The sequence below is a fragment of the Rutilus rutilus genome, assembly GCF_951802725.1.
Source record: "Rutilus rutilus genome assembly, chromosome: 2".
NCBI classification, from domain to species: domain Eukaryota; kingdom Metazoa; phylum Chordata; class Actinopteri; order Cypriniformes; family Leuciscidae; genus Rutilus; species Rutilus rutilus.
This window is the reverse complement of record NC_140210.1, coordinates 39,152,674-39,179,133: the sequence shown is the minus strand read 5'-3', so window position 1 is coordinate 39,179,133 and position 26,460 is coordinate 39,152,674. Positions and strand designations below refer to the sequence as shown.

The 26,460-nt window shown below is 41.7% G+C and overlaps 1 protein-coding gene across 1 annotated transcript in view; it reads right to left on the bottom strand.

Annotated features, from left to right (window-relative positions):
- cfap58 (cilia and flagella associated protein 58) overlaps window positions 1-26,460 on the bottom strand; it is a 151,844-nt gene that overhangs the window by 45,895 nt on the left and 79,489 nt on the right. The window contains exons 14-15 of the mRNA XM_084402206.1: window positions 600-711; window positions 409-513 (exon numbers count right to left, since the gene is read on the bottom strand). Of these exons, the coding sequence (XP_084258332.1) occupies window positions 409-513; window positions 600-711 (217 nt within the window). The remainder of the gene's footprint in view (window positions 1-408; window positions 514-599; window positions 712-26,460) is intronic.

Sequence of the window (26,460 nt, the reverse complement as noted above, 5' to 3'; positions counted from 1 at the left end):
TATATTATATATGTTTGTGTGTGCGCGTGTGTGTCTGTGTATATATAAATATACATATAAATATGTGTGTGTGTATACAGTATATACACACACTAATACACTAATATGTATTTAATATACATAGTTGTAGCAAATGCTGACTTGATGCTCAAGAAAAATTATTTGATGCACAGTGTTCATTTAAAATATTATTGTAACAATGTAAAAGTCTTTATTGTCACTAATGATTCATCTAATGTATTTTTGATGAAGGAAAGTAATCATTTTTAAAGAAAGGAATGAATCTAACATTTCAACTAATGGTGTGATTCGGGGATGGGACAATCTGTTTGTCTGACCAATGACAGGCGAGGCAGAAGGGGCACTAGGATTGTTCTATGACTGGTACCAATGAGAGAATCGTTTTACCTGTAGCAGAAGCTCTTTCTCCACAACCTCCTGAGTCTTAGCTATCAGCCTCCGCTGCAGACAATGAATCTTCTGAATCAATTCGAAGGTGCTTGGATCAGTTGCCTAAACAGAAAGAGAGATTTTAGAAGTTTTGGAAGACTTTACTGATAATACGACTGTTTCGGCAACATGCCAATATAAGTTCATACCTCCATTTTCCTCCAGTGGTGTATATTTATGGGATTTTTGAGCTCATCTTCCAGAGCACGACATCTTGTCCTCTCTCTCTGCAACTCCCTCTGCATATGAAACACTTCCTGTCTGCCATCAGAACAAAAGCACACCGGTAAAGTAACTCTGGCTCTGGTTTTCAGGCCATAATAAAAGCAACAATAACCTACTAATTTATAGTCAGTCATTTAAAGTCCCCTGCATTCTGGCAGGACGTTACAGCACTTTGAAAAATGAATTTGAACGAGAGGATATAAAGGCCTGCAATTCACTTATTTACTTATGCATCACAACAGGCACAAACAGGGAAATGCAAACAAGAGGGTGAATGGGAGTGAGTGGGAGAAACAAATCTCTTGGATCTCATATCGACAGGTTGTGGCTCACAACATAATCCTAGCTGACCTTTTCATCTCTGCACCAAGCTTGTTTGAAAAGACATTTGTAGACATGCATGCTTTTCTATAGACGTACATGCAGGATGCATTCTATCATTCTGAGCTGCTTTATGGTTGGTCTATGTACACATTTGCTGCGTAGTCTCGCTGTTTATCCGGTTAAAGCTGGCATGAAATGGAAGTTGTGATAGTCAGAGCTTCTTGAAACGGCTTCTTGAACAAGAAAAAATGTAGGGTGTCCATCTGGAATTGATTGAATTGTTGTTGTTTTCTTATTACTGTGATCTCATGTGAGTGACAGGTAAAAAACATAAGAATTATCAATTTTGATTTTGAGGGGACTTCAATTTTGCTTTCAAAGCTAGTGTTTCGAAGAAAATTTGAGCAGTGCTCACCACCACAATGCCATGTTGTGGATGGTTGCCAGTGCTTTGCTACACAGTTGCTGATGTTTTGAGAGGTTGCTTTTGAGAGATGGCTTTGGTCCCTCCCTCAATGCAAGTTCCCTCTTTCATCTGTTTTATTGTCCGCCAGTAAACTGTAAGTCTGATCATGAAGAAAATAAATAATGAACCTCACCTTAGCTAGTGCTGCTATAAATGGACCAATCAGAAAAACTTGGGGTTGCGGTTCAAGTATAGGCTACTGAGTGTTTACTGTAATTTTTGTCTGTTACAGTGTCTGATGCTAAAGTAATCATGGACAACTAGCGAAAAGATCTCTGCGTTCTGCTCTGTTTTGTTGCATTTCACCCACCTGTTATTTCTCACAACATTGCACCACGTATGTACGCCACTCTATAGCTAGTTTTCTCAGTCACTTTGGTTCATTTCTCAGATCACAACTGAAATTCTCAAAACAACTTGTTCAGTCTCCACATCATCTAGTAACTTGTGCAGAATGTTCACATTATAAAAGCAATTTCTCATCCGTTTGAACAAGTTGTAAATGCTTTGGTATATTCATGCAATTTATTTTGTACAGTTGTCTGCTGTTTCCTACATTATCAATTGCTAATGTCATGTTTCTTAAAATGTATTATACTGGTTCTCTGTTAAAGTCTTACCCCCCAAAACATCTAGGCATTCCACACGTCATTCCACAAGTCATTAAAGATGCAATATGCAAGATTTTCTGCCGCTAGAGGGCGCTACATTCCAAACAACAACAACAACGGCGTAGCTTGATGACGATGTGAAGGAGCGTGGAATGATGGGAACTGTCGTTTTCAACTCCACCGTGGATGTAAATCAGTCAGACGGGAATCGGAAAATCATGTTTATGGATGAGGTAAAGTTCTATTTTTAAATTAAATTAAAATGAATTAACCGCAAGAAAAGTAAGGTTTAATACTAAATTGGTTATCATAGATGTTACTGTATTTGTCAAATTCATTGTTGTGATAACGCTTCGCAGTTTTACGTGTTCTAAACAATTGTTGTAAAAGTACATTCAAACATACCCACATAATTTGCCAAAATTCTGATTACTCTTTATGTATAACACATGCTATATTTATTTACATGGCCATAAACACCTAGCCTGGCTCCGCCCTCCTACGTACTTCCGCTCAATTTCATTTTCCTTCAGTAACTCCGTCTGGGATTGTGGTGTATTCTTTGGTTTTCTCCGATCAATTTTTAACCGGTCCAATCAGCGAACAGAGGGAGTGGCTGAGAACGATGACGTTGAGATCGTGTGCTAGTTTGAGTTGACATACGTCACGACCAAACGTTAGCAATTGGTTATGGCAGATCCAGAGTGACTCTGGTCAGATCCAATAGTTTTAAACTTCAACAGAGTACCCGCCTACAAGGAAGTTAACGCTTGTCAATGGAGAGAGGCCAGACTCTCTGTACAAATGAAATGTACGAGAGTCTGGTAGAACCAGGCTAATAAACACCAGACGTGATAAACAATGTCAATAAACTAAACACAAACCTAAAGCAATAATACCCGTACGTTGACGTTTACGTTTATGGGACTTGTCTTTGTCGACAGAACCAGCTGCAATCGGTAAAGAATAATTGTGTTCCATAACGACTGCACGAAACAAGCTAGCGTTTGTTGCTTGATAGACGCTACAACTACAACTTCCGCATTTGTCCAGGACTCCACGCAGTACGAGCGGAAACCGAGGGTAACGTGGATATGACGCAATTGACTGGCGACTCCCAGCTCCCCCCTGCTCTAACGCCCCGTTTCCTTAGTTAAAAGCGCAATTTTATCACGATTTAAAAATAGTTGGAAACATTTGGGATATTGTAAGTAATCACCTTAACAAAATATATAACACTGCAAATGCAAAAATCTTACATATTGTACCTTTAAATGCAAAATGGTTGAACTAGTTATCATAATGAGTCAAGTACACTGCCAGAGGCCAAAAAAAAACATCACTGTTTGGATTTAATAGGCAAATGCTTATGAGTATATGATTGGATCATTATTGGAATGATTATTATGTTTCTAGCATGTTATATGTTTGGCAACAGTTCTTTACCCTACCTGAAGGAGTGAGAAGCTTTTCATTTCTTGAAACAACCATGCAGGACAATGCACTCTTGCAAAAAATTGATGCGACTCTTGATGGAATTAACATCACAACATTTCTCTCCATCAAGAGGTGAGTCAATTTTTGCTCAATATCTTGTATTGACAATGAAAGAGTCCAGCACTCTGTAAAGTCTCCTCCAGCACATCCCAAAGATTTTCAATGAAATTGAAAATGATTCTTCATGCTCAATTTTTTCACAATTTGAGACTGATTAATCTTAATATTGTCATCCTGGAATATGGCCATGATGTGTTTTCCTACATGGTTGTTTTAAGAAATGAAAAGCTACACACTCCATCAATCAGGGTTAGAAGAACTGTTGCCCAATATATATCATGCTAGAAACATGATAATCAAACATAATAATCACGGCAATAATTATCCAATCATAGACTCTTAAGCATTTGCCTATTTAAATCCAAACAGCAATTAATTTTTGGCTGGGAAGTGTATATTTTCTATTAATTTTTCAGACATTCTTGTAAATGTGTCCTGAATTGATGAATTGTGCAGGTGAATCTGGAATTTCACTAATGAAGGGGAATGTAATGCATTAGATCAACCAATGATCAATCAGTTCTCAATCATGACCTTACAATGGCTGACGTGGGTCGAAAGGTGCAACCTAACGTTGGGAAAACAACCGTTTCCTCAATCATTCAAGCATTTCGTAGACAGAACGGGTATGTATTTCTATGTGGTATGTATGTAATACTGTATACTTACTGTAATGTTTCATATTACACTTGCATTTTACAGTATATAGTAAATACACTTATTACAGATGCATACAATATCATAATCACACAAGCATGCATACACATGTATATAAAGGATTCAAGAAATGCACCAAAACGACAGTCCAGACACTGCCAGCATGTTCACTGGGTGTTACAGTGATTCAACTCTGCAAATAAACAACTTGAAAGCTCCATCAGCAAACCTATTAGCACTAGTGGCTTGCCAGAGTCTGGGAAAAGCAAATTACACTATTTCAGCCACAATAGAAAAGCCTCTTGAAAATAAATAAATGACAAAAGCATCTCTAAGGACACACATGCACACACACACAAAACATCTTCCTGGCAGAAAAAAAAGGCAGAAAAGTGGATGGGGGGGGGGGGGGGGGGGGTGTTAGGACGGGTAAAATAAGAAAGATATGACAGATTTTGAGTTCATTTTATCTAATATTTTGTCAAGGGTGTGTTAATGTCCCCGTTTAATCTTTAAACAAAGTAACTTCCCCTCTCTCTTGAGGGTGGGACAACCTGTCACAACAGTAGCAAACCACAACCATTCAAACAATTCCCAATGGACCAAATCAAGTCCCGCCCTACATATTGTTTGAGAAGCCGTTTTACTCAGATAACCGTCACAAGTGGCTAAAAAAACTATTGCAACCTTCGTTTCATGTCAAATTGAAACAAACACCAAATCTTTTTCTTTTTCTTTTTGATGCTATAGTAACTTTCAGTAAGATATCCTGCAACCATAAAAAAAAAAAAAAACCTTTAAAGTTTCTTTAAGGGGGGTTTAGCCCTTGTATCCTAGAGATGACAGAGCTGTAACCAACCGAGTGCTAAACAGAAATGATACGATACTCCGTTTAAACAGTATGTCCTAGAACTTTTTTCTCTGAGATGGATGATGATAACGCACAGCTCATTTACCTGAGTGCAATGCAGGTTGAGTTTATGATGGTGTTAGCGATTAGCGTCAGTAAGTCATTTCCTTTGAGGGGAAAATACGCTATTACTAAAATCTTCAGTGTAGTGTCATTTCATCTGGCAATGCAAGTAAATTGGAGAGGTTTTTGAAACCGCTGCTGAGCTAAGAAGATGGTAAGATTGCTTCTAAATGCATGGATTGATTTCTCAAGACCTACCAGGTCTTTTTAGTAATTGATGATTCAGACAAAAGCAATGTTGTTAGTGTTAGCAATGTTTGAGGGAGAAAAATTGCCATTAGCTGTTTGCATGCCTGTCATCTTTATAACCAACATATTGACTGTTGTTCCAAAACCTACTGAGCTGCCTAAGGAGACAGTATTTTAAGGTGGCTGATGTGCTCCTCACGCAAAGCCTGTTTTAGATGGTATAAGAACTTAATTTAGCTGCGCATGAACAAACAAGCTCAGTGAAAATATAAGTTTGAGAGAATGATGAATAGTTAATAGAAATGCTTATTATAAATGCTTTTCATTAAACATGTCAATTATAATTAAAAACTGTTTAGTGTAAATTACTTTGCCTAATATTTGTAGGCTGTTTTTTATACTTAACAACATCCTAATGTCAAATTCAATTGCGAGTCGACTTGCCCACGTCGTGCGTGGATGCAGAGTGGAAGCTCTCTATTACATATCATGTGTTCATATTTAGGGCCTAAACTGAGTCTAAGTGTCTTCACTGATTAAAATGGATGGCAAGGCAAATAAACAAGACGTCAGGCACTTTGATGTGAAGCAGAATCCTCTTGCACACCTGTTGCGTCATTGTCAGACAACGATGTAACGCAGACAAAACACACACACACACACATCGCTTTTCTAACAGTTCAATAAACAAGATGTTAATGTCAAGTAACTTACAATACATTTTCCATTCAATATTTCCAGTTACATTGCCTGTTTTTGTTCCACCAGTGAAAACATTTCCAAACAAATCCCCAATAGAACCGCTACACGCTTCGAACAACACACAGGCTGTGTCCGAAATCACATACTCTTTTGAGTAGGTACTTATTCTGAATAAGTAATTACTTCACGACCGCTAAAAAAAGTATGTTCTATAGTAGGAATGTGTGTAGTATGAATGTAATCCGGACATACTACATTCGTCATGTTGTCATTATCATGTGACCTACCAGCGTCAGTTGAGTCGCTTCACCTCTATTCACAAATCATCTTCAATGGCCTCATGGGATGGTAAAGTGTTCATCGTATGCACACTTCAGAATCTCGGTGCAGGAAGTAGGTCATCCAGCTAATTTTTGCCTACTCTTTTATCAATGAATCAATAGGCGTTTCTCAATGTCAAGGAAGGATCCTCGGAAGCCAGAATTTCGAGGATGCTACGTCATCGACATCCGTCGAAGGACTGTTCCAATGTCGAGGATCCTCGGAATTTCCACCAAGGACTGAGTCCTTCATTCGAAAAATATCCCATATACAGGAAAGGATGCATATGTGTAGCCTTCGTGCTCTTCGCGCTCTCAAATCACCCACAATCCTATGCGCGCAGCTTTGCTATCTTGTTAAAAAAATTCAACATGTTGGACGTTAACGGAGTCGGAGCGTTAACGGGTCAATATGCTTTCAAATGTAAATATATTTACGTTACCAAACATTTGTTTTAAAAAATAATTATATCCATTATGTTATGGGTCAAATTGACCCGCACTGTTCAAACACACTTCACAGTCAAATAATCAATATGATTAAAAAGGAGTTTATTGATTTAAAAACGATTATATTGCCTGAGTGAACAGAACTGCGTCCATAGCAACGCTCTGTTTTTTATTTTCACTGACGTAATGACACACTGACGTGCACTTGCTAGCCTGTTCCATTTACGTGTTCTCCGAATGCTAAAGAGGAGCCTCGCCTAGCCTCTGAAGGAAGTGACTTGGAAGGACCAGTCCTGCCAAGGAAGTATCCTTGACATTGAGAAACACCTAATGACTCGCTCATAACAAGGGTCAATTGACCCTTCGCTAAGCCACTCCCGAAAACCGCCACAGGCCAATCGTGGCTTAGCAACCGTAACTAGGGGCGGGAGGTCTGGCAAGCTTTCGAGCGAGGGAAACATGCCGAAGTGTTGTGCAAATCTAATATACCGGTATCCTAAAAGTTTGGACGGGGTGGTGGATTTTGTTCCCTTCCCGAAACCTAAAACCCAAGGGGAGAAATGCCGGGCGTCATCTTCATTTATATAGCGCTTTTAACAATGTAGATTGTTCCAAAGCAGCTTTACATTGATAATAGGAAATTAAAAGTAAAGTGTTTTGACTTTATAGCAGCTCTAGAATAAAGTTATTGTCCAGCTCATGGATCAAGCAGTGTGATTAAAGGCAAGATGGAGGCTCACTGACATAACTTAACGTTACTTAAAATTATATTTCAGTATTTTGTTAATCGACGGCCAAACTAGTACCCCAATCCAATCGCGACTCTCCCGGTGTTAGTTCTAGTAAAAGTAAACCAGGGGGATTGCCGGAGATCTCCAAGGAAAAGGTTGGTATGCAAACTTAATCAGTTCATAAACAGTAGTCACTTATGTGACCCACGACGTGTGAGCAGTAGCCTGGCGCACTAAAAATATAAGCGAAGTGGTCAGGCTAATGTCTTGTGTTTATTCAACAATACTTATGGATAAGCTGTTTGATTTATAAATATTAGAATATTTTCAAATTTCAATGCATACTGCAGTCCCTTTTGTCTTGCTCTCTCAGATTTTCACCTGTTCGCCAAAAATGACTAATTATCTCCTTGGGAATGTCTGAAACCGGTGCATACATACTGTAATAGACGTGCCAGGCGCAAAAGCTTGACAGGCGTAGCAACAGTAACTAAGGAGGGCGGGGCTTAGCGAAGGGTCAATTGTTTCATTCCTGAATGAATCAGCTTTATTAAACAAAACTGACAGAATAATTCAGTGATTCATTTTCTTACTGAATGAATTAGCGTTTTTTTAACAAATCACTTGAATAAATTATTCAGTGATTAATTCATAAAGAAGGTCATGTCGCCACCTACTGGTGTATTGATGTATTGTTCAGAAAGAGTTACTGGAAATTCCCACTAATACACAGATGGACCATGTCTAGAATGCGCAAACAAAATGTGTACATACTGTGTTTGAATGTTCATAAATTCAATTCTAACATTCCCGCGCTATTAAGACCAACTTAATCAAGAAAACGTCTCGGGTTATGACTATAACCCTTGTTCCCTGAGAAGGGAACGAGACACTGTGTCGTGAAACGACTCTTTGGGGACGCTCCCTTAGCGTGCGCCTCTGAAGTATGAATGAAACTAATCCAATCCTGATTGGTGTTGCGTCATGACGTAACATGTGACGGCATAACCGGATGCATAAAAGTGACGCTGACACACACACATATCAGCCTCGCGATGAAGCAAGCCGCTCTCAGGCATTGAGGGGCGTGGCAGGACGACGCAGTGTCTCGTTCCCTTCTCAGGGAACAAGGGTTATAGTCATAACCCGAGACGTTCCCTTTCGAGGGAACTCGCACTGCGTCGTGAAACGACTCTTTGGGGAACGAATGCCCACTAGGCCACGCACCGATAAATGCCTGTCCTGGAGTGAAACTGAACTCAGGCACCCAACTAGGACGAGAGCACACGTGCACCCGGCGTACTAGGGAGGTGCAGACTATAAAATCTGATAAAGGTGTGTGGGGTAGCCCAACCGGCTGCCTCACAGATCTCCTGGAGGGGCACTCCCGAGAGGAGGGCCCTAGAAGACGCCATGCTTCTAGTAGAATGGGCCCTTATGGCCAAAGGTGAGGGCAAATTGCGCACCTTGTAGGCCGAGGCAATAGCCTGAACAATCCAATTACTAATAGTTTGTTTGGATGCCGGGAGCCCCTTATTAGGTGACCCAAAACACACTAACAGTTGGTCCGACCTCCTCCAAGAAGAGGACCTCTCGAGGTAAATGCTCAGAGCTCTGACAGGGCAGAGCAGATAGAGCCTCTCTTCTTCCGCCGACACATGAGGTGGAGGATAAAATGCCTGCAGGACCGTAGACCGTGCCATGATAGAAGGCACCTTAGGCACATAGCCAGGCCTAGGGTGCAAAATGGCCTTAACTCCCCCAGGAGCAAACTCCAAGCAAGCTGGCGTTACTGCCAGGGCTTGAAGATCTCCCACCCTCTTTAGAGAGGTAATAGCTAAGAGAAAAGCCATCTTGAACGTCAAGTCCTTGGGCGAAGCCGACTGAAGGGGTTCGAAGGGGGCCAGGGATAGCCCTTCAAGAACCACCGCCAGGTCCCAGGCAGGAACCCTGGTCCTGGCTGTCGGTCTCATCCTCCACGCACCACGGAGAAAACGAATGACCAGCTGGTGCCTCCCCAGAGGTCCATCACTCAATTGTGCATGGAATGCCGCAATGGCAGCCACGTACACCTTAAGTGGGGGAGACCTGCAGAGAAACGATCTTGAAGAAATTCCAGAACTGAAGCCACCGGGCAGTTAACTGGATCTAACTCATGTTCTCTACACCAAATGGAAAAAACATTCCACTTGAGGCCATATAATCTCCTAGTAGATGGAGCCCTAGAGCTAAGTATGGTTTCAACCACCCCAGCTGATAGACCAGCATCTAGGTACTGAACCCCCTCAGGGGCCAGACCCACAGTTTCCACAGCTCTGGACGAGGGTGGAATATTGTGCCCTCCGCCTGAGACAACAGATCCCTCCTCTGAGGAATCTGCCACGGCGGAGCTATCAGGAGTGAAATTATGTCTGAAAACCATACTCGGGCCGGCCACAACGGGGCTACCAGAAGAAGACTGATGCCCTCCTGACGGACCCTTTCCAGGACTCCTGGGAGCAGAGCGATCGGGGGAAAGGCATACAGGCGTAGCCTCGGCCAAGCCTGTACCATAGCATCCAACCCCAGTGGGGCTGGATGCGTGAGGGAAAACCAAAGTGGACAGTGAGACGTCTCTCGAGACGCAAACAGATCCACTTCCATAGGTCCAAACCTCTCCCATATCAACTTCACCACATCCGGGTGAAGTCTCCATTCCCCGGGCCTCAACCCCTGCCTCGACAGGATGTCTGCTCCCTGATTCTGAACCCCCGGAACGTACATTGCCCTGATAGACAAAAGTTTCCCTTGGGACCAAAGGATGATCTGATGCGCCAGTCTGGATAGAGGGCGCGACCTGAGTCCCCCTTGTCGGTTCAGATAAGCTACCACTGATGTATTGTCCGATCGTATCAGGACATGGTAACCCTTGATGTCTGGGAGGAAGCTCCTCAGAGCTCTGAACACAGCCAACATCTCCAGGCAATTTATATGCCAAGAAAGATGATGGTCCTGCCACAGACCCCTGGCAAAGCGGCCGTCCATGACCGCGCCCCAGCCAGTGAGGGAGGCATCTGTCGAAACGGACTTCCGGCGACATGATGCTCCTAGCACTGGCCCCTGGGACAAGAACCAAAGCTTCTTCCAAATTACCAGAGAACGAAGGCATCTGCGCGTTACTCTGATCATACGGAACGGATTCCCCTTGGGGGAAAAACCCTTGGCTCTCAGCCACCACTGAAGGGGCCTCATGTGTAGAAGGCCCAAAGGAATAATGTTGGATGCTGCTGCCATGAGGCCCAGCAGTCTTTGAAATTGCTTTACAGTGATGGCCTGGCCTAGCTTTATCCTGGACACCATCGCCAGAATGGACTCGACACGTGCAGGAGACATTTGTGCCCGCATCGTAACCGAATTCCACACCACACCCAGAAACGTTGTGCTCTGGGATGGTTCCAACACGCTTTTCTTCGTGTTGAGCCTCAACCCCAAGTTCTGAATATGGCAAAGGACGACATCTCGATGCCGAACCGCCATTTCTCGAGACTGGGCCAAAATGAGCCAGTCGTCGATATAATTGAGTATGCGGATGCCCTGAAGTCTCAATGGAGCTAGTGCTGCATCCATGCATTTGGTGAACGTGCGGGGAGAGAGTGCTAGGCCGAACGGAAGAACCCGATATTGGTAAGCTTCGCCCCCGAAAGCGAACCTCAGGAACCTTCTGTGACATGGAAGGATGGAGACATGAAAATAAGCGTATTTTAGATCTATCGTGACAAACCAGTCCTCGGATCTGATTTGATTCACGATGATAGGGATAGTGAGCATTTTGAACCTGAACCTCCTCAGAGAACGGTTCAACCGCCTCAGATCTAAAATTGGCCTCAGTCCTCCATCCTTTTTTGGAACTATAAAGTACCGGCTGTAAAACCCGGACTCCCTGTCTGAAGGAGGAACACGTTCTATGGCCTCCTTCAACAGCAGAGATTGCACTTCTTGTTCCATCACCTGAGCCTGCTCCGGGACCACTGTAGTCTGCAACACCCCCGCGAATTTGGGAGGAGGGTGCCCGAACTGCAGTCTGTACCCTAATTTTATTATATGCAGGACCCATGCAGATATGTTGGGAAGATGACACCATGCCTCTACAAAATCTACTAAGGGAACCAGCCTCTCGAGGCTGGCCTCGGGTGTTATCTGAGCACCGTTCTCGACCTCCTGAAGCGAAGTATCGGCAAGATTTAGTCGATACGGTTTTTGTAACCTCAACTGATGCTCGTTTTTTATTTTTTGACACGAATGACACGGTGTGCGTTCGCTGGAAATTGATGCGGCCCGAAGCATCAGAGACGGCGGGAAACTCACACCGATTTCCCGAGGGCTCCGCTGCGAGAACAACCTCGGTTGCTCTGCAGCGGGGGGGGCAGCCCTCAGAGGTCCTGCTATCCCAGCTAGGATCTCTTTCCCGAAGCCCTCCTAGCCTGAAGGACGTCTCTCAAATCGCCCTTCTGGCCGGAGGACTTCTGCTGAGAACGTTTCCTCTGTTGCCAAGCTCCCGAAGGAGGGGCTCTAGAGGCAACGCTCTCTTTTTGTTCCTGGCGGTATGAGGAGCTGGATGACGGCTGGGGCTGATCTTTGCCCCACCCTACTCGATTTGGGTTTGGATCGACGGGGGAGGAACTGCTGAAACGCCGCAGATTGCTTCTTTGCCTCCTGAAACCGGTCAACGACAGCCGCAACTGCGTTACCAAACAGGCCAGACGACGAAAGTGGCGCATCAAGGAGAAACGATTTATCCTTCTCCTTGATACCTGATAAATTCAGCCACAGATGTCTCTCCGTAGCTACCAAAGCTGCCATAGAGCGGCCGATAGCGCGGGCCGTCTCTTTAGTAGCACGGAGAGACAAATCTGTGGCTTTACGCAGTTCAGCAATGTCTTCGGGTGTCGGTCCATCCCCCTCATCCAAATCTTTCAGGAGGTCAGCCTGGTATGCCTGCAAAATAGCCATCGAATGCAGGCATGAACCAGCGCGACCTGCCGCCATATAAGCCCTTCCAACCAATGCAGAAGTGTCTCTGCACGGTTTACTGGGCAGCGCCGGGGTTTTAAGGGAAGATGCAGCTTCAGGAGAGAGGTAACCCGCGAGTGCCTCCTCCACCTTAGGCATCTTCCCATAACCCAAATCTCTTGCCCCTAACACATTACTATAATCTACAGCTGCTGGATTATAGACACGGGACGAATGGGGTTTTTCCCACGATCTCAAAATTTCCTTATGGAGATCGGGAAAAAAAGGTAAACCCCGGCGCTGAGGTTGTGATCTGTGCTGCAGGAAACGCTCATCTAATTTACTCCTTATTTGCGTTCCCTGCTCATCTTGTGGCCAGCTAATATTGAGTCTGGCCACAGCACGCGTCACAACCTCTATCAGCTCCTCATACGCATGACCGTGAACCGGCGAGCTTAGTTCACGGTCATCCGCCTCGATGCTGAGCACATCCACTTCCTCGGAAGCAGAGAGCTCCAGCATCGGGCCCTGATCGCGGGCAGAAGAAGCCGCATCGCGGGCTTCTGCACCACAAACAGGGACCTCAGGATCCTCAGATGAAGAATGAGAAAGTGCCGCGGCAGTCTCATTCTCATCTGCAAGATCCTTTTGCGAACCCCACGAGCTCAATCGCCGCGCCGCCTCAACGGACGCGGGACCAGACCCGTGGGGAGCGCGAGCTTGATCATTTTCATCAAAACACTCAATACGGGAGCGCAGCACTCTTAATGATAGTGCTTCACAGTCGCCGCAAGCAGCCCCCTCGAGAGCTGCCCGGGCGTGCTGCGCTCCCAAACAGATCACACACAGCTGATGCGTGTCCCCACCCGTGATGTATCTTGGGCAGGGGTGCACACACCGCCTGAACTGTTCACTCGCCATGATATATTATATATATATATGCTTTCTCACAGACAAACAACACCAAATAGGACGTAACACAACAGAGAGCGCTTGCTGAAGAGCTAAAGCTGATATGTGTGTGTATCAGCGTCACTTTTATGCATCCGGTTATGCCGTCACATGTTACGTCATGACGCAACACCAATCAGGATTGGATTAGTTTCATTCATACTTCAGAGGCGCACGCTAAGGGAGCGTCCCCAAAGAGTCGTTTCACGACGCAGTGCGAGTTCCCTCAAAAGGGAACAGCTTTTAATGAGGTCTATTTTGTATGTTCTTCAAAACAGAAATCTTTTATTGGAATGCAAATGGTAAGCTTGCCAGCACTACTTCCAAACATTTATCAGGTGAGCAGAAGAATTCTTTCAGAGATAACTGATCACTCTGCTCAAGACAGGTCTAATCCGACCCTGAAACACGGAGACTTTCTTCATGTTGCACTTCGATTACTCTAGTGCTTGACAAAAGTTTATATCTGGGAAATCCAGCACTTCTGGAAGCCAGCATCTTTTCCTAGACAGTGCCGTCGCAGGTGGGGTGCGGGCCCTGTGCGAACTTGAAATGCCAGGCCCTCTTTGATGTGGATGCTCAATTGCGCATGAATAACAGTCACACGGACGTAGCTGTTCTAGTTCTATTGCACGCATAATCTCGCTGCAATACGTTTTTATCAAGTAGAATAATACAGCATAATCATGCACATAGTCTCAGCTATGACTTTTTGCTATTTATTTCAGAGGGAAAAAAATCAACTGTGCAACAACGTTTTCGTGTGAATACATACATAGATCCGCCTATTTAACCAATGTGTATCTGAATGGTCCAGTGGTAGAACTTTCGCCTAGCGTATCTGAGGTTTTGGGTTCTAATCCGCTCTCGTATAGTTTTTTTTTTTTCGTATAGTTTTTTTCTCTCATCAAAACCGACTATGTTCATCAGTGGATGTATATCAAGAAGGGACACGTTTGTGTGCATTATGTTTTGTGATTTCACCAGAACGAATAGAGAGTATCCGCAACGGATTGAAGCGCGCGTCCGAGTGAAGAAAGTGCGGCGTGTGCGCGAGCCACACGAGAAAACACTGTATCCGCGTGATCGCAGCGGCAACGAGCACTTTGATCACTTGATTTAAAAAACACATTTCAGCGCTAGATCGTCTCTTATTTAAAAAACGAACGAAATGAATGCTCTGCCAGTTAACTGGAGATGTTTTATTTATTTGTAGAATTGGTACAGTCAAACAAATGTATGTACTTCGTACAAAAATGTACAACGCGAGATGTTTTAAAAAGTGGTGGGGACAAGAAAAAAAACAAAAAAACGGCAGGTTTGCGAGGCCCCCTAGTGGCGCGAGGCCCTGTGCGGTTGCACAGTTCGCACAGTCTATGCGACGGCTCTGTTCCTAGAGCTTTAATAAAATACTTTTAGTAGCACTCAGTTTGATCTGTTCCAAACAAAAGCTTTCTTAGCTTTGTGTGCATTCAAATACATGCCTGTTTTTCTACGCTCAAAGGATATACTACATATAAGACAGAGAATACTGTAACATAAAATGTAACACAAGAGCAGACAGTAATTGCTGACATCAGTGGTCATATTAATCTTAGTCAATGGTAATTTTACTGCACCTTACAAAGAACAATAGAGCCTTGAAAGAATTTCCTGTCCAGATTGGGGGAAATAAAAGCAGCCTTTTGCTGGCTTTGGCCTTAATTTATGCATTTTAATTCTGTTTTTGGCAAAGCTTTTGTTTTTCTGCTCTCACCATTCTCTCTTCTCAATTGTATTTTGCATAAATACATCACTGTCCACTAAAAGAAAGCAAGCCATCCATCTTTCGCCGTCAACAAATTAATTCCACTGTGACAAATAAATAACTGATTTAGAATGGGGGAAAAAACATGCTTTATTTCAATATGGTTCTCTTTGTGTTTTAGTTTGTATTCCTCTTTCTAGGCATCTTTGCTGTTCTTTCGACTGAGATCTGCATGAAGATACGGAAGGCGGGAAAAAAGAGTGGGTTGGGGTATATAGATTGATTTATTCAGGAAGACAGGGTTGATATCAGGGACTTAAACTTTAATCAACACGCTTATAGAGTTCAGGACTCTCGCCCACACACACATACATTTCCCTGTGTTGCAGAACGAGTTCTTTCCAGTTGCACCACACACATTTTTGCATGCAATAGGAGAAAAAAGGCATAAAATAAAAGGCAATGATGTCAAGAACTGGACTTGTTACTGTGTACAGGCCCAACTATCATCAGAGCCATTAACATTAGCATCCTCCCACTTACTCACAAGTAGCATGGCCCTATTTTAACGATCTAAGTGCATGGTCTAAGGCCATGGTCTAAGGGTAGACGCAGATATTTCCCTGTGGTTTGGCCTCTCATTTACACGAAAATCCAGTTTTTATCACAGAAAACGATTATTTCTAAAAACTCCGACCAAAATGGAGATTTCTGATAACGCCGGTTATGTGTTGCCGTGTCAACTGGGAGAAACGGGGTTTTAGGTTCTCAAACGTCACATTATGCGCCAGAAAATGCTTAACGTCATGTGAGCGCCATAGGAAGTCGCTCGTGTTATTCGTTGTTGTCGATTCTGAGGATTCTGATTGGCTTGCATGGCTTTATTCTTCTCCCTACACTGCCGCCCATAGGTTTGGCATAGTTATGATGGCCCTCGACGGCGTATTTATGCGGGTTGATGTAAATGACAACTTTTTTGAAAACGATGTTGTGTGCACAATGTTATTATTGAAAACAGAGGGGGGGGGGGGAATATTTGTTTCTCTAAATACCCAGCTATGTGTAAATGTGACCTAAAGCGCACTTAGGCCGTGTCCGAATCCAATTTTGCTAGTTTAACGACGGGAAAAATGGTTGGCGCACCCGGCGCATGGTCTAAAAGGGTTGTCCCTATTCTCTTAATGAGTCATTTTCAGAGTCTCACATCTTATTCCCTTTAAAAAACAGTTGCGTTCGCGCCATGGTGGACTGAAGGAAAAACTGAATGCTTTTCTAGCGAAGAAACGTACCTGCTCGTTCGCGAGGTTAAATCGCGCGAGTAGACTATCTACGGGACAAAGTGTACGTGCGTTGTGGACCCGCCTATAGGCGCACATTACTAGCACCTAGAAATAACGGCTCTTAAATAACTAACGTTAGTAATGTGCGCCTATAGGCGCAATATTTTTTTTGTCCATTTCAGTTGCCTCAAAAATGGCAACGCGCCAACAATGTACCTGAACACACCTCGTTCCCAGACCCATGGGCGCACAAATGGGCGTCAAATACAAGGTGGTGGTGTGGCGCAATGGATAAGACACATGCCTTTGGTGTGAGAGACCCGGGTTCGAATCCACTGTGAGACACCAATGTGTCCCTGAGCAAGACACTTAACCCCTAGTTGCTCCAGAGGCGTGCGACCTCTGACATATATAGCAATTGTAAGTCGCTTTGGATAAAAGCGTCAGCTAAAAATTAATAAATGTAAATACATTTGCTATTTAAACAACGTGGCGCAGGACGTGAAAATAATAACTGCGTCGGGCTGAAACTAGCAAAAAACACTCGCCTGGCGCTGCATTGCACCGGGTGTGTGATAGGGCCTGCAAACATTTAAGTATAGTTTGTACATGCAGGTTGCACATGCACATTGAATTTGTTTTGCACTAATCTGTTGTTCCACTAGGTGGCAACACTGGCCCGGACCATTGTTTCACAGTTGAAAACAAAACTAAAGAGCAACAACAGAAAACAACAACAAAATACCTGAGACTGCAACAATAGATGCCCGCATTGGCAATCGCTTGTTTAGTTTAAACTTTAGTTTAAAAGAATACAAAGACATTTTTATCGGTCATAACTTCTGGCAAAAAATAGCATAGACACAGGACAAACATGAAACTTTCTAGAGTGCATGTGTTGACCGCCTGTGTTCACGCAGGCTATCAAATGGAGTACACTTTAAAAGGCTGCGCGTTCGACTGTATGCTTACGCTATAGTGTACGCATAAAAAAGTATACTTTGGGCTTAACAATCGCCTTCCACAGGCCGTAGCACTGCCACATACAGCAAACCATTCTAAAGCTACCGCAAGTTATTCTTTTAAACAACACACATAAAATGTATCTATCACCTGACAGATATCACTGAAATAGGTGTCTTGAGATATCGCACCTGTCTCTGTGACAGCCCTGGGCTCTATAAGCAGCCAAAAACAGAATGTGAACGCAGCTTGCATGTGTAAGAATAAGAAAATGTGGAGGTGTTTCTCTGCCAACTTCAACCAATAGTGTGATGGGCAGGTACTACCTGTTTAAAAAATGGAAGATGGTAGGAGTGTTTGGGAAACCTGTTTGGAAACAATTGGAAAGACCTGATTTAGTGTGTGTTCACACTTGGCAGGTTTGGTTGGATTAAAACAAACTCTCTTGCGATTGCTCTGTTAACGCGGTTAATTTGAATAAGTGTGGCAGCTGCCATCCAAACCCTGGTGCGCACCAAACATGCGGACCGAAACCCAGCTCTTCAGCTTCCAGACCAACACTGGTGCGGTTCGCATTGTTTTGGATGTTCGGTAAGTTCAGTTGCAAAATATACCTCTATAAGGCCGTTTTTCTCTGTTTTGTATCTTTAAGTTCTGTGTTAAAAATGACACGCTAAGTAAACCAGAACTAAAATCATTTTCTTTTTTGGTCCAGACCAATAGTCTAGAATTCAAGTTTTCTGGAATACTTTGATAGGGCAAATGCCAACTTTTTTTGTAATACATTTTTGTGTAAGTAATTCACAACAAGTTGGATAATTTGCAGTCAACTGGCCATAATTGAAAAAAGAAAACTTCAGGATGATGCAGACCCCTCTGCTTCTGGGATTATTTTGCAATAATGACTGTCTGACTGTATTTTATGCATTGCTTAGACTATATATATATATTTATTTATTTATTTATTTTAACTAAAAGCAAGCTGACATTTTTTCATCCCTCATTTAAATCAGAGTTTTACCAGCTGCCAAGAACAAGTGTAAAGACTGCATGCATAAAGCCCCTATTATCTGAGGGATTGCATCTTTGGCTCGTTTGATTGAGCAAAGCAGCCTATTATGGAGTGTTACAAGTAAGGCTCAAGGAAGCTCAGCTAGCAGTTAGCCAATGCTACAGGAACGTTTATTTAATGCTTATGAAATATTCATGATGTTCTGAATGGAAGCGGATTACTGGTAATTTGTCTGTTAGAATGCCACACAGCTGCTTTTTAAGTTGCCATCTATTGAGTCAGAGGATGCATGGGAAGAATATATGCTTCACCTAGTACAACCAGATGTGGATAAAAGGAGTATAGGATGACCATACATCCATGTTTTTTGGGGGGGGTTTTTTACACTTTGTGTTAAAAAAAAAAGCCCACAAAGTGTACAATAGGTAGTACCATTTTTCAATACTGAATAATCCATGACATTAGACAACACTTCAGGAATTATATTATATTATATTATATTATATTATATTAATTGTTATTAATTATTTAATTTTTTTATGGTACCATGGTAGTTTTTAGCAACATGCCATGCAACTCTAGTGTGCAAAGTCGAGTAAATGTACTTTAGAGTTGTATGACAGAGTATGATGTACCGTACTTCGTCACATTTGCCATGCTGCCACGTAATTTTCTCCTTTTCTAATTCATTGAAAATGACACATTTCAATGATATACTGGTTGCTGAACTAGAAATGTTCACGGTTAAAAGAGAAAAGAGAATAATAAAGAAAGGAAGGATGGAGGACAAGTGCTAGTGGGCATTGGTGTGAGACAGATATGGAGGAAGAGAGAAAGAAAGAGAGCAGTCACAGAAATGTGCCTACAGCAGTACACATATAAAACAATGAGCTGTGATAGAGTCCAAGGACTCTGTCCAGAAATTGTGCCCCAGTGAGATAAAATGTCAAAGGTAAGGTCTCCAAAACCCACCCCACCCTCACCCTCACCCTCTCTCACTCTATCATTCTGTTTTTAGGGGTTCAAGCATGAAATGCTGAAACCCTATTGTAATTGTAAGGATTTGTAAAACTGATCGTGCAGGCCAAACCATAAGGCCTAGAGACTTGAAACCTGGCCAGATGGTAGGCCTCAATTTGGGGAGAACCTATCAGAGTATGACCCCGATTGGCCCATAGGTGGCGCTACAGCAACCAAAAATACAAAATCGCTCATAACTCTTAGACCGTTTGTCCTCAAGTGTCTTACGCCACTGTGTTCCCTGGCTCAAGGCGGACAAAATGTGTATCTCCAATTTTGTCAAATTTTGTCCAAAACCTACTTTTGCGAACTAGTCCCTGGTTTTTCGCCCGATCGGAATCAAACCAATCTAGGACAATTCTCTGGACTCTCTATCAATAATTATCGGAAAAAAGTTGAACTTTTGCATTTGGGTGGCTGTAACAGGATCATTTAGAAAAGGGGCGTGACAAAATACACTCAAAAGCCTTTAAATCCTAAAGGAAAACTCAGAACTTCACCAAAATTGATGAGCATATGTGACATAACTAGGGTTGGGTATCGTTTCATTTTTAGCGATTCCGGTTCCGATTCCGATTCTGCTTATCGAATCCGGTTCTTATCGATTCTTGTTTCCGAAAAAAGGGCAAATACTTGAAGAATAAATATTTCTACCTTTTATTCTTGCCAATTTTAAGCAATAACCAATAAAATGGCTAAAGTGAAAGGAGTCTCTTCATATAAAGGTGTTGATTACATTATTACTCCAGTAGGTGGCAAAAATCGTGAATTATTTATTCAAGAAGACTTGAGAGATTCGTTAAAAAACGGTGAATCATTCATTAATTAAACAAGTATTTATGAAACACTGAATTAATTAGTGTTTGAATTAATTATTCAAACGATTTTTAAAAAAATAGACTATTAGACTAAACATGTTATTCTGAGTAGCTGTCTGATGTATGTAATCGTGATCTCCATTTTAAACAAAAAAAAATTTTAAGCCACATAGATTCCTGAATTAGGGACCGTTCACATATCGCGTCTAAAAATGTATGGGAAAGCACGGCCGCGCCGCTTTCTCCTTCTTTCCACAAACGCATGCGCTCCCGTGGCGTCTGTCGTTGCTATGCAACCATGAACTGCGCTCTCCATGATGACGACGAGGAAGTATCAGCAAAGGATTAATTGATTTATAGCCCTTGCATTAGCTTTACTAGGCTACTAGATATATTTATGGAGATGAGAAATAAAAACCCGCCCTGTTCAGCTATGATCAGCTGTTTGGCCGAGCTTTCGATGTTACAGAAAGGTCGGTTGTTTTTTGTCACGTGACCTGCGCACCGCTTGCGGCATTCTGAAAAATGTAGATGTTTTCATCTCGCTGACGCATAGGCGCGCCTGCAAAAACGAGCGCCACGCACCGCATGGTCGTCGCGCCCACGTCGCTTCTATTATGAACGTGCTTGCCGCGAATAACGAATTTGCAACTGTCCCAAAGTCAGGAATCGATAAGAGGAATCGTAATGCGTGCGTCTTATCGAATTCCCAGTTTCTGGAAATTTGTTACCGGTTCTAAAATGGAACCGGTTCTCGATACCCAACCCTAGACATAACATTCTGAACAAGCATGCAACATTTTATGGAGATGTTTAAAAAACACATATTTCATTAGTAAATTGCCTTATCTGCTTAAAGGCCTTAAATGCTTGAACCCCGATAAATGCTGCTTGCAGCTTTAATTCTTTCTATTCCTTTCCATATTTAAAAATAGCAATTATATAATGTTCCTCTAATGCAATAAAAACAGGGGGAATGGAGGGGAGGGGGGAAAAGTTCGAGAGCAGAAGAACATGTACTAATGCTCGTGTAAGAGCAGTTTTAATTGATGTGAAGTGCACGTAATGGTAACCAGTGATTCAGGCAGAGTTAGGCAAACATAATTTATTTTGGAGTACGGGCTCTTTGAAATCATTTGAAATGGAAAGACCTCCTCATTACAGTAGACAAACACCCAACGTAATAATTTGCTTCAAAGCTGGATCAAAGAAAAAACTCACACACACACACATAAACACACACTTTCACATCATTGGTCCGTACTCTGTATTGTTCATTCCACTAAGTGATTTTATTATTCTAATGAACATTCCAGGCAAAGTGCAACAGAATTTAGTTCATTATGGAATCTATTATCATGGTCTCATTGGTTTGAGAAAAATCAGTTCCATACATTTAATGTACTGTAACTCTCTGAGAAGCTACTTTGAAATTGTTGCTTCTCAAGCTGCCCATTCAAAAAACAAAAAACAAAAAAAAATTAGATAGTTACACCACAAACAACTAATGCAAAGTAGTGAGCTACATTGAAGCTATTTAAAAGAAGGCCTGGGTGATCAGAGTACTGGCAACATGTGAGAAGTGTCTGTATGCAAGAAAAAGTGAATTAAAGATTAAAATATAGAAGTACTGGTGTGTACCAGCCCACTTCGAGCACTGATGACACACGATGACCTGGTGGGTAGAGTGAAATGTCTGAGAATGTATCTCGGTGTAATTTAAAATTGCATACATTATCATTATGTACATGAGCTTTGATTGCAATCTCTTTTGAGACGTCGAGTTCATTTGACTGTCATTATTAAGAAAATAGTTGCATTTACATTCCAATCATTCTCTCTCTCTATTGAGTGGATGTTGAGACAAGTACGTTTTCTTGGAACATTTGAGCACAGTTCTTATGAACCGGAGGAATTTTCATCCATTTTTTATTCAGCTTTATTTGTGGTTGTGCATCGCACAATTTAAAAGCTAAGTTGCACAGAGGCAGGGAATTATTTATGACAGAATCACAAGCTTGTTGATAAGAGTTCAGGGGCCCATGACTTGACAAACTAACACAGTGGCGTCAAGTCAAAATTGTCACCCTAACACCTTCCGCTTCAGTAGGTGACAACAACGGTATACAGCAACTCTCCTTAGGTCACTCTACAGGAATAGATTAACTCCTATCTGAACTCTTTAGGATCTTTTTGGAATGTCATTAATACACTATTCTGAAATGTTACAAGATCACTTACTATGAGATTCCTGGATATCTCTTTAAGAATTGTGATCGATTTCTTTGACACTGCAAAGTAAACTCAGAAGTGCATTATTGTTCGAAAGTCTGAGGTCAGTAAGATCTCTCTCTCAAAAAAAAAAAAAAGTAGACACTTTATAGTTTTGAATGCTGCATCAAAAATGACTTTTTATAGTCATTTTTAAGTATTTTAAGTTCTTTCCGCTGCTATCAGAAAAAAAAATGTGAGTGAACATGCCGGCGCATTCATCAATCCAAAATGGTTAAAGAAATTATGCTTTTAGGATGCAGTCTGTAAATTGATAAAAAGACAAAAACTCGGCTAAGATCGTGTAGAGCCCTTTGAAGCTGCATTGAAACTGCAATTTGGACCTTCAACCCGTTGATAACCGTTGAAGTCCACTATATGGAGACAAATCCTGGAATGTTTTCCTCAAAAACCTTCATTTCTTTTCGAATGAAGAAAGAAAGACATGAATATCTTGGATGACGTGGGGGTGAGTAAATAAAAAAAAAAAAATTAAATTCTGAAGTGAACTAATCCTTTAATTTCCATACCTACCCCAAACCATAAACTGACCCATAAATGCACATTTAGGGCCCTATTTTAACGATCTGAAACGCAAGTGTCAAAGTGCAAAGCGCAAGTAACTTTGTGGGCGGGTTTGGCGCTGTTGCTATTTTCCCGGCGGGATAATGACTCTTGCGCCCGGCGCAAATCTAAAATGAGTTGGTCTGAAGTAGCTTCATTATTCATAGGTGTGGTTTGGGCGTAACGTGAAATAAACCAATCAGAGCGACATCTCACATTCCCTTTAAGAGCAGGCGCGCTTGTTCTAAAGCGGATTCCTATTATAACGGCGGATTTGCCAGGCGTTAAACAGGCGTATGATAATTTGGGTAAATGTGTAAGCTAGATGTATGCTTTTATAATAAAATATCTATCTATCTATCTATCTATCTATCTATCTATCTATCTATCTATCTATCTATCTATCTATCTATCTATCTATCTATCTATCTATCTATCGTAATAATGTATGATTTGCAAAAATGATAACTGCTGCATCTGTGTGTAGATGAGAGAATCAAAGTGTATGCGCGTTGTGCACACTACATTGATTATGGCCCAGCATGCGCCCTTAAAATAGCATATGAATAACATGCGCAACGCGCCACTGACTTTAAACAGTTTTTTTTTTCGGTCAGTGGCACAATTGTTTTCTAAACCTGTAAAATAGCATGAGGGAACGTTTGCGCCGTAACACGCCTCCTCTTTGCGCTGAACCGCCCCGGGGAGCGCAAGTGTATTTCTTAGTTAACCGACGTGCATCTGTGGAGGGAAAAGTCCGCTTTACACGGGTGCAAAATAGGAATGATACATGCGTCGGTGTACAAAGTCAATTGCGCTGGGTGCAAGATAGGGCCCTTAGTGTTAGTAGCACAATCCAATAGGTAGCATTATTAGTCAAGACCCCAGGTTGCTAAAATCACTCCTGGTACTGTGAACAGCAAAACAGAAGTGCCGCACTGCCTGCAAAAACACCGGGACGTGCAATGTTGTTTTTTTTAGACTGTTATAGTCAGGTAAACAATACATAGCAGTGTTACATCAAAGTTTGTTCATCAGTTCTGTGGAAACATGTGGCTGGTTCGCGACAGGCTTCAGTTCGCCTGGCAGAGAACAGGCTCTGGCTCCAGAACGTGAACCATTCTGGTGGAAATGGGGTATCTGTGTATTTATAGACCTGTGTTTGGTTCAGTCATCATTAATAAGTGTTCTGTTTACCATCTTTTTGTTCCCTGTCATATATATATATATATATATATATATATATAGCATATATTTTGAGTTTTGTTTTTATTAAAACTGCTTGCAAATAGATCTAGCACTTTCATTTATGCATTTTTGCAACTGCATGCTGACAATTACTCAAATGTGACCCTGGATCACAAAACCAGTCATGAGTCGCACAGGTATATTTGTGGCAATAGCCAACAAAACATTGTATGGGTCAAAATTATAGATTTTACTTTTATGCCAAAAATCATTAGGATATTAAGTAAAGATCATGTTCCATGAAGATATTTTGTAAATTTCCCATCTTAAATATATAAAACGTTTATTTTTGTGAATGGATGCAGCACTATCGCCAATAGAAATGGACAACTTTAAAGGCGATTTTCTCAATATTTCGATTTTTCTGTACCCTCAGATTCCAGATTTTCAAATAGTTGTATCTCGGCCAAATATTGTCCTATCCTAACAAACCATACGTCAATGGAAAGATTATGTATTCAACTTTCAGGTGATGTATAAATCTCAATTTAAAAAAAAAAAATACACATAAGACTGGTTTTGTGGTCCAGGGTCACAAATGATCAAATAAATGCAGCCTTGGAGAGCACAGCCAACTTCTTTAAAAAATTACAGAAAAAACAATTCTTAAGCAATTTTTGGAACTTTGTATTGTAGCACTTGTCATATTACTGGAAGAAACTCGGATGTTGTCGCATTCTTCATTATTTGTAAGTCGCTTTGGATGAAAGCGTCTGCTAAATGTATAAATGTAAACATAGAAGGATGTCAGTTTCTCATGAGACTTTCCTTTCATAGACTTGTCCCAGAAACCCTAATGCCTAAAGGAAATATTTCTTCACACCCAGGCACGGATATGCTACAGTCAGCGTCTTTGAGGGAACTACTTTGCACTGATGACAGCAATAATGACTAAAATTTGCCACCTGTTTACCAGGGAGGCTTGTATATTTGCAGAGTTCTTGGCATCCAAGCTCGGCATCAAGTCAACCCATCTGGCACAGCGGCTGCTGACTAGTCTCTCTGAAACCTTACCACTAGCTTTTTAATTCTCACATATGTTTCAGAATATAGGAAGGATTATGACGCGTCCATGTTTTCTGTTGAGAGTTAAAGGTGCAACGGGGCATGGCTGGTTTGGAGAGAGATGTGACTGCTCACTTTTTAGCAGATGAATGCATTTAAATTGACAGACTTTTTGAAGCAAAAAAAAAAAAAACTCTCCATCTTCTTCCGCTTATTCTGAAGAAGAGAATGATTCTGAAATGAGAATGTCAATCCAACTGAAGCTGACTAGCAAGAAAATCATATTTCATGGATGTGAAGTCTATGGACTATTAAAAAATAAGTTTTTAGCCCTTCTGTTATCTCAGAGAAACATACATTAGTTTCATTCTTGAATGAATCACCACTTTGAACTAATCATTTGAGTAAATGATTTGAGTGAATGATTTAAACTTGCTTATTAAGACAGTCACTTGTTTTTTTCATTAATGAATTATAGCTGTAAACGAACTGTTTTAGTGAATGATTCAAGGCTCCCTTACTGTCAGCCGCTTGTTTTGTTCTTGAATAAATCTGTTGTGAACGAATCATTTGAGTAAATAATTGAATGATTCAATCATAAACACAATCGCTTGTTGAATGAATAAAAGTTGTGGACATACAGATTGAGGGAATTCAATGAGTGATTCAATGACTCACTCATAAAGAGTCACGTGTTTCCTTCTGGAATTAATCAATGTTGTGCATGAATCATTTGAGTGAATTATTCAATGGCTCACTCATAAAGACAGGCAAAAATTGGAATCACATACTCAACTGCTTTTATCAATTATTTATATGGCAGAAATAGTAAGAGTAATATGCAAGTATGTGATTTTAAGTTCAGCCATAGTTCTTTCAACTTTAAATCAAAGCTGTGAACGAATCGTTGAGTAAGTGATTGAGTCATTTATTTAGT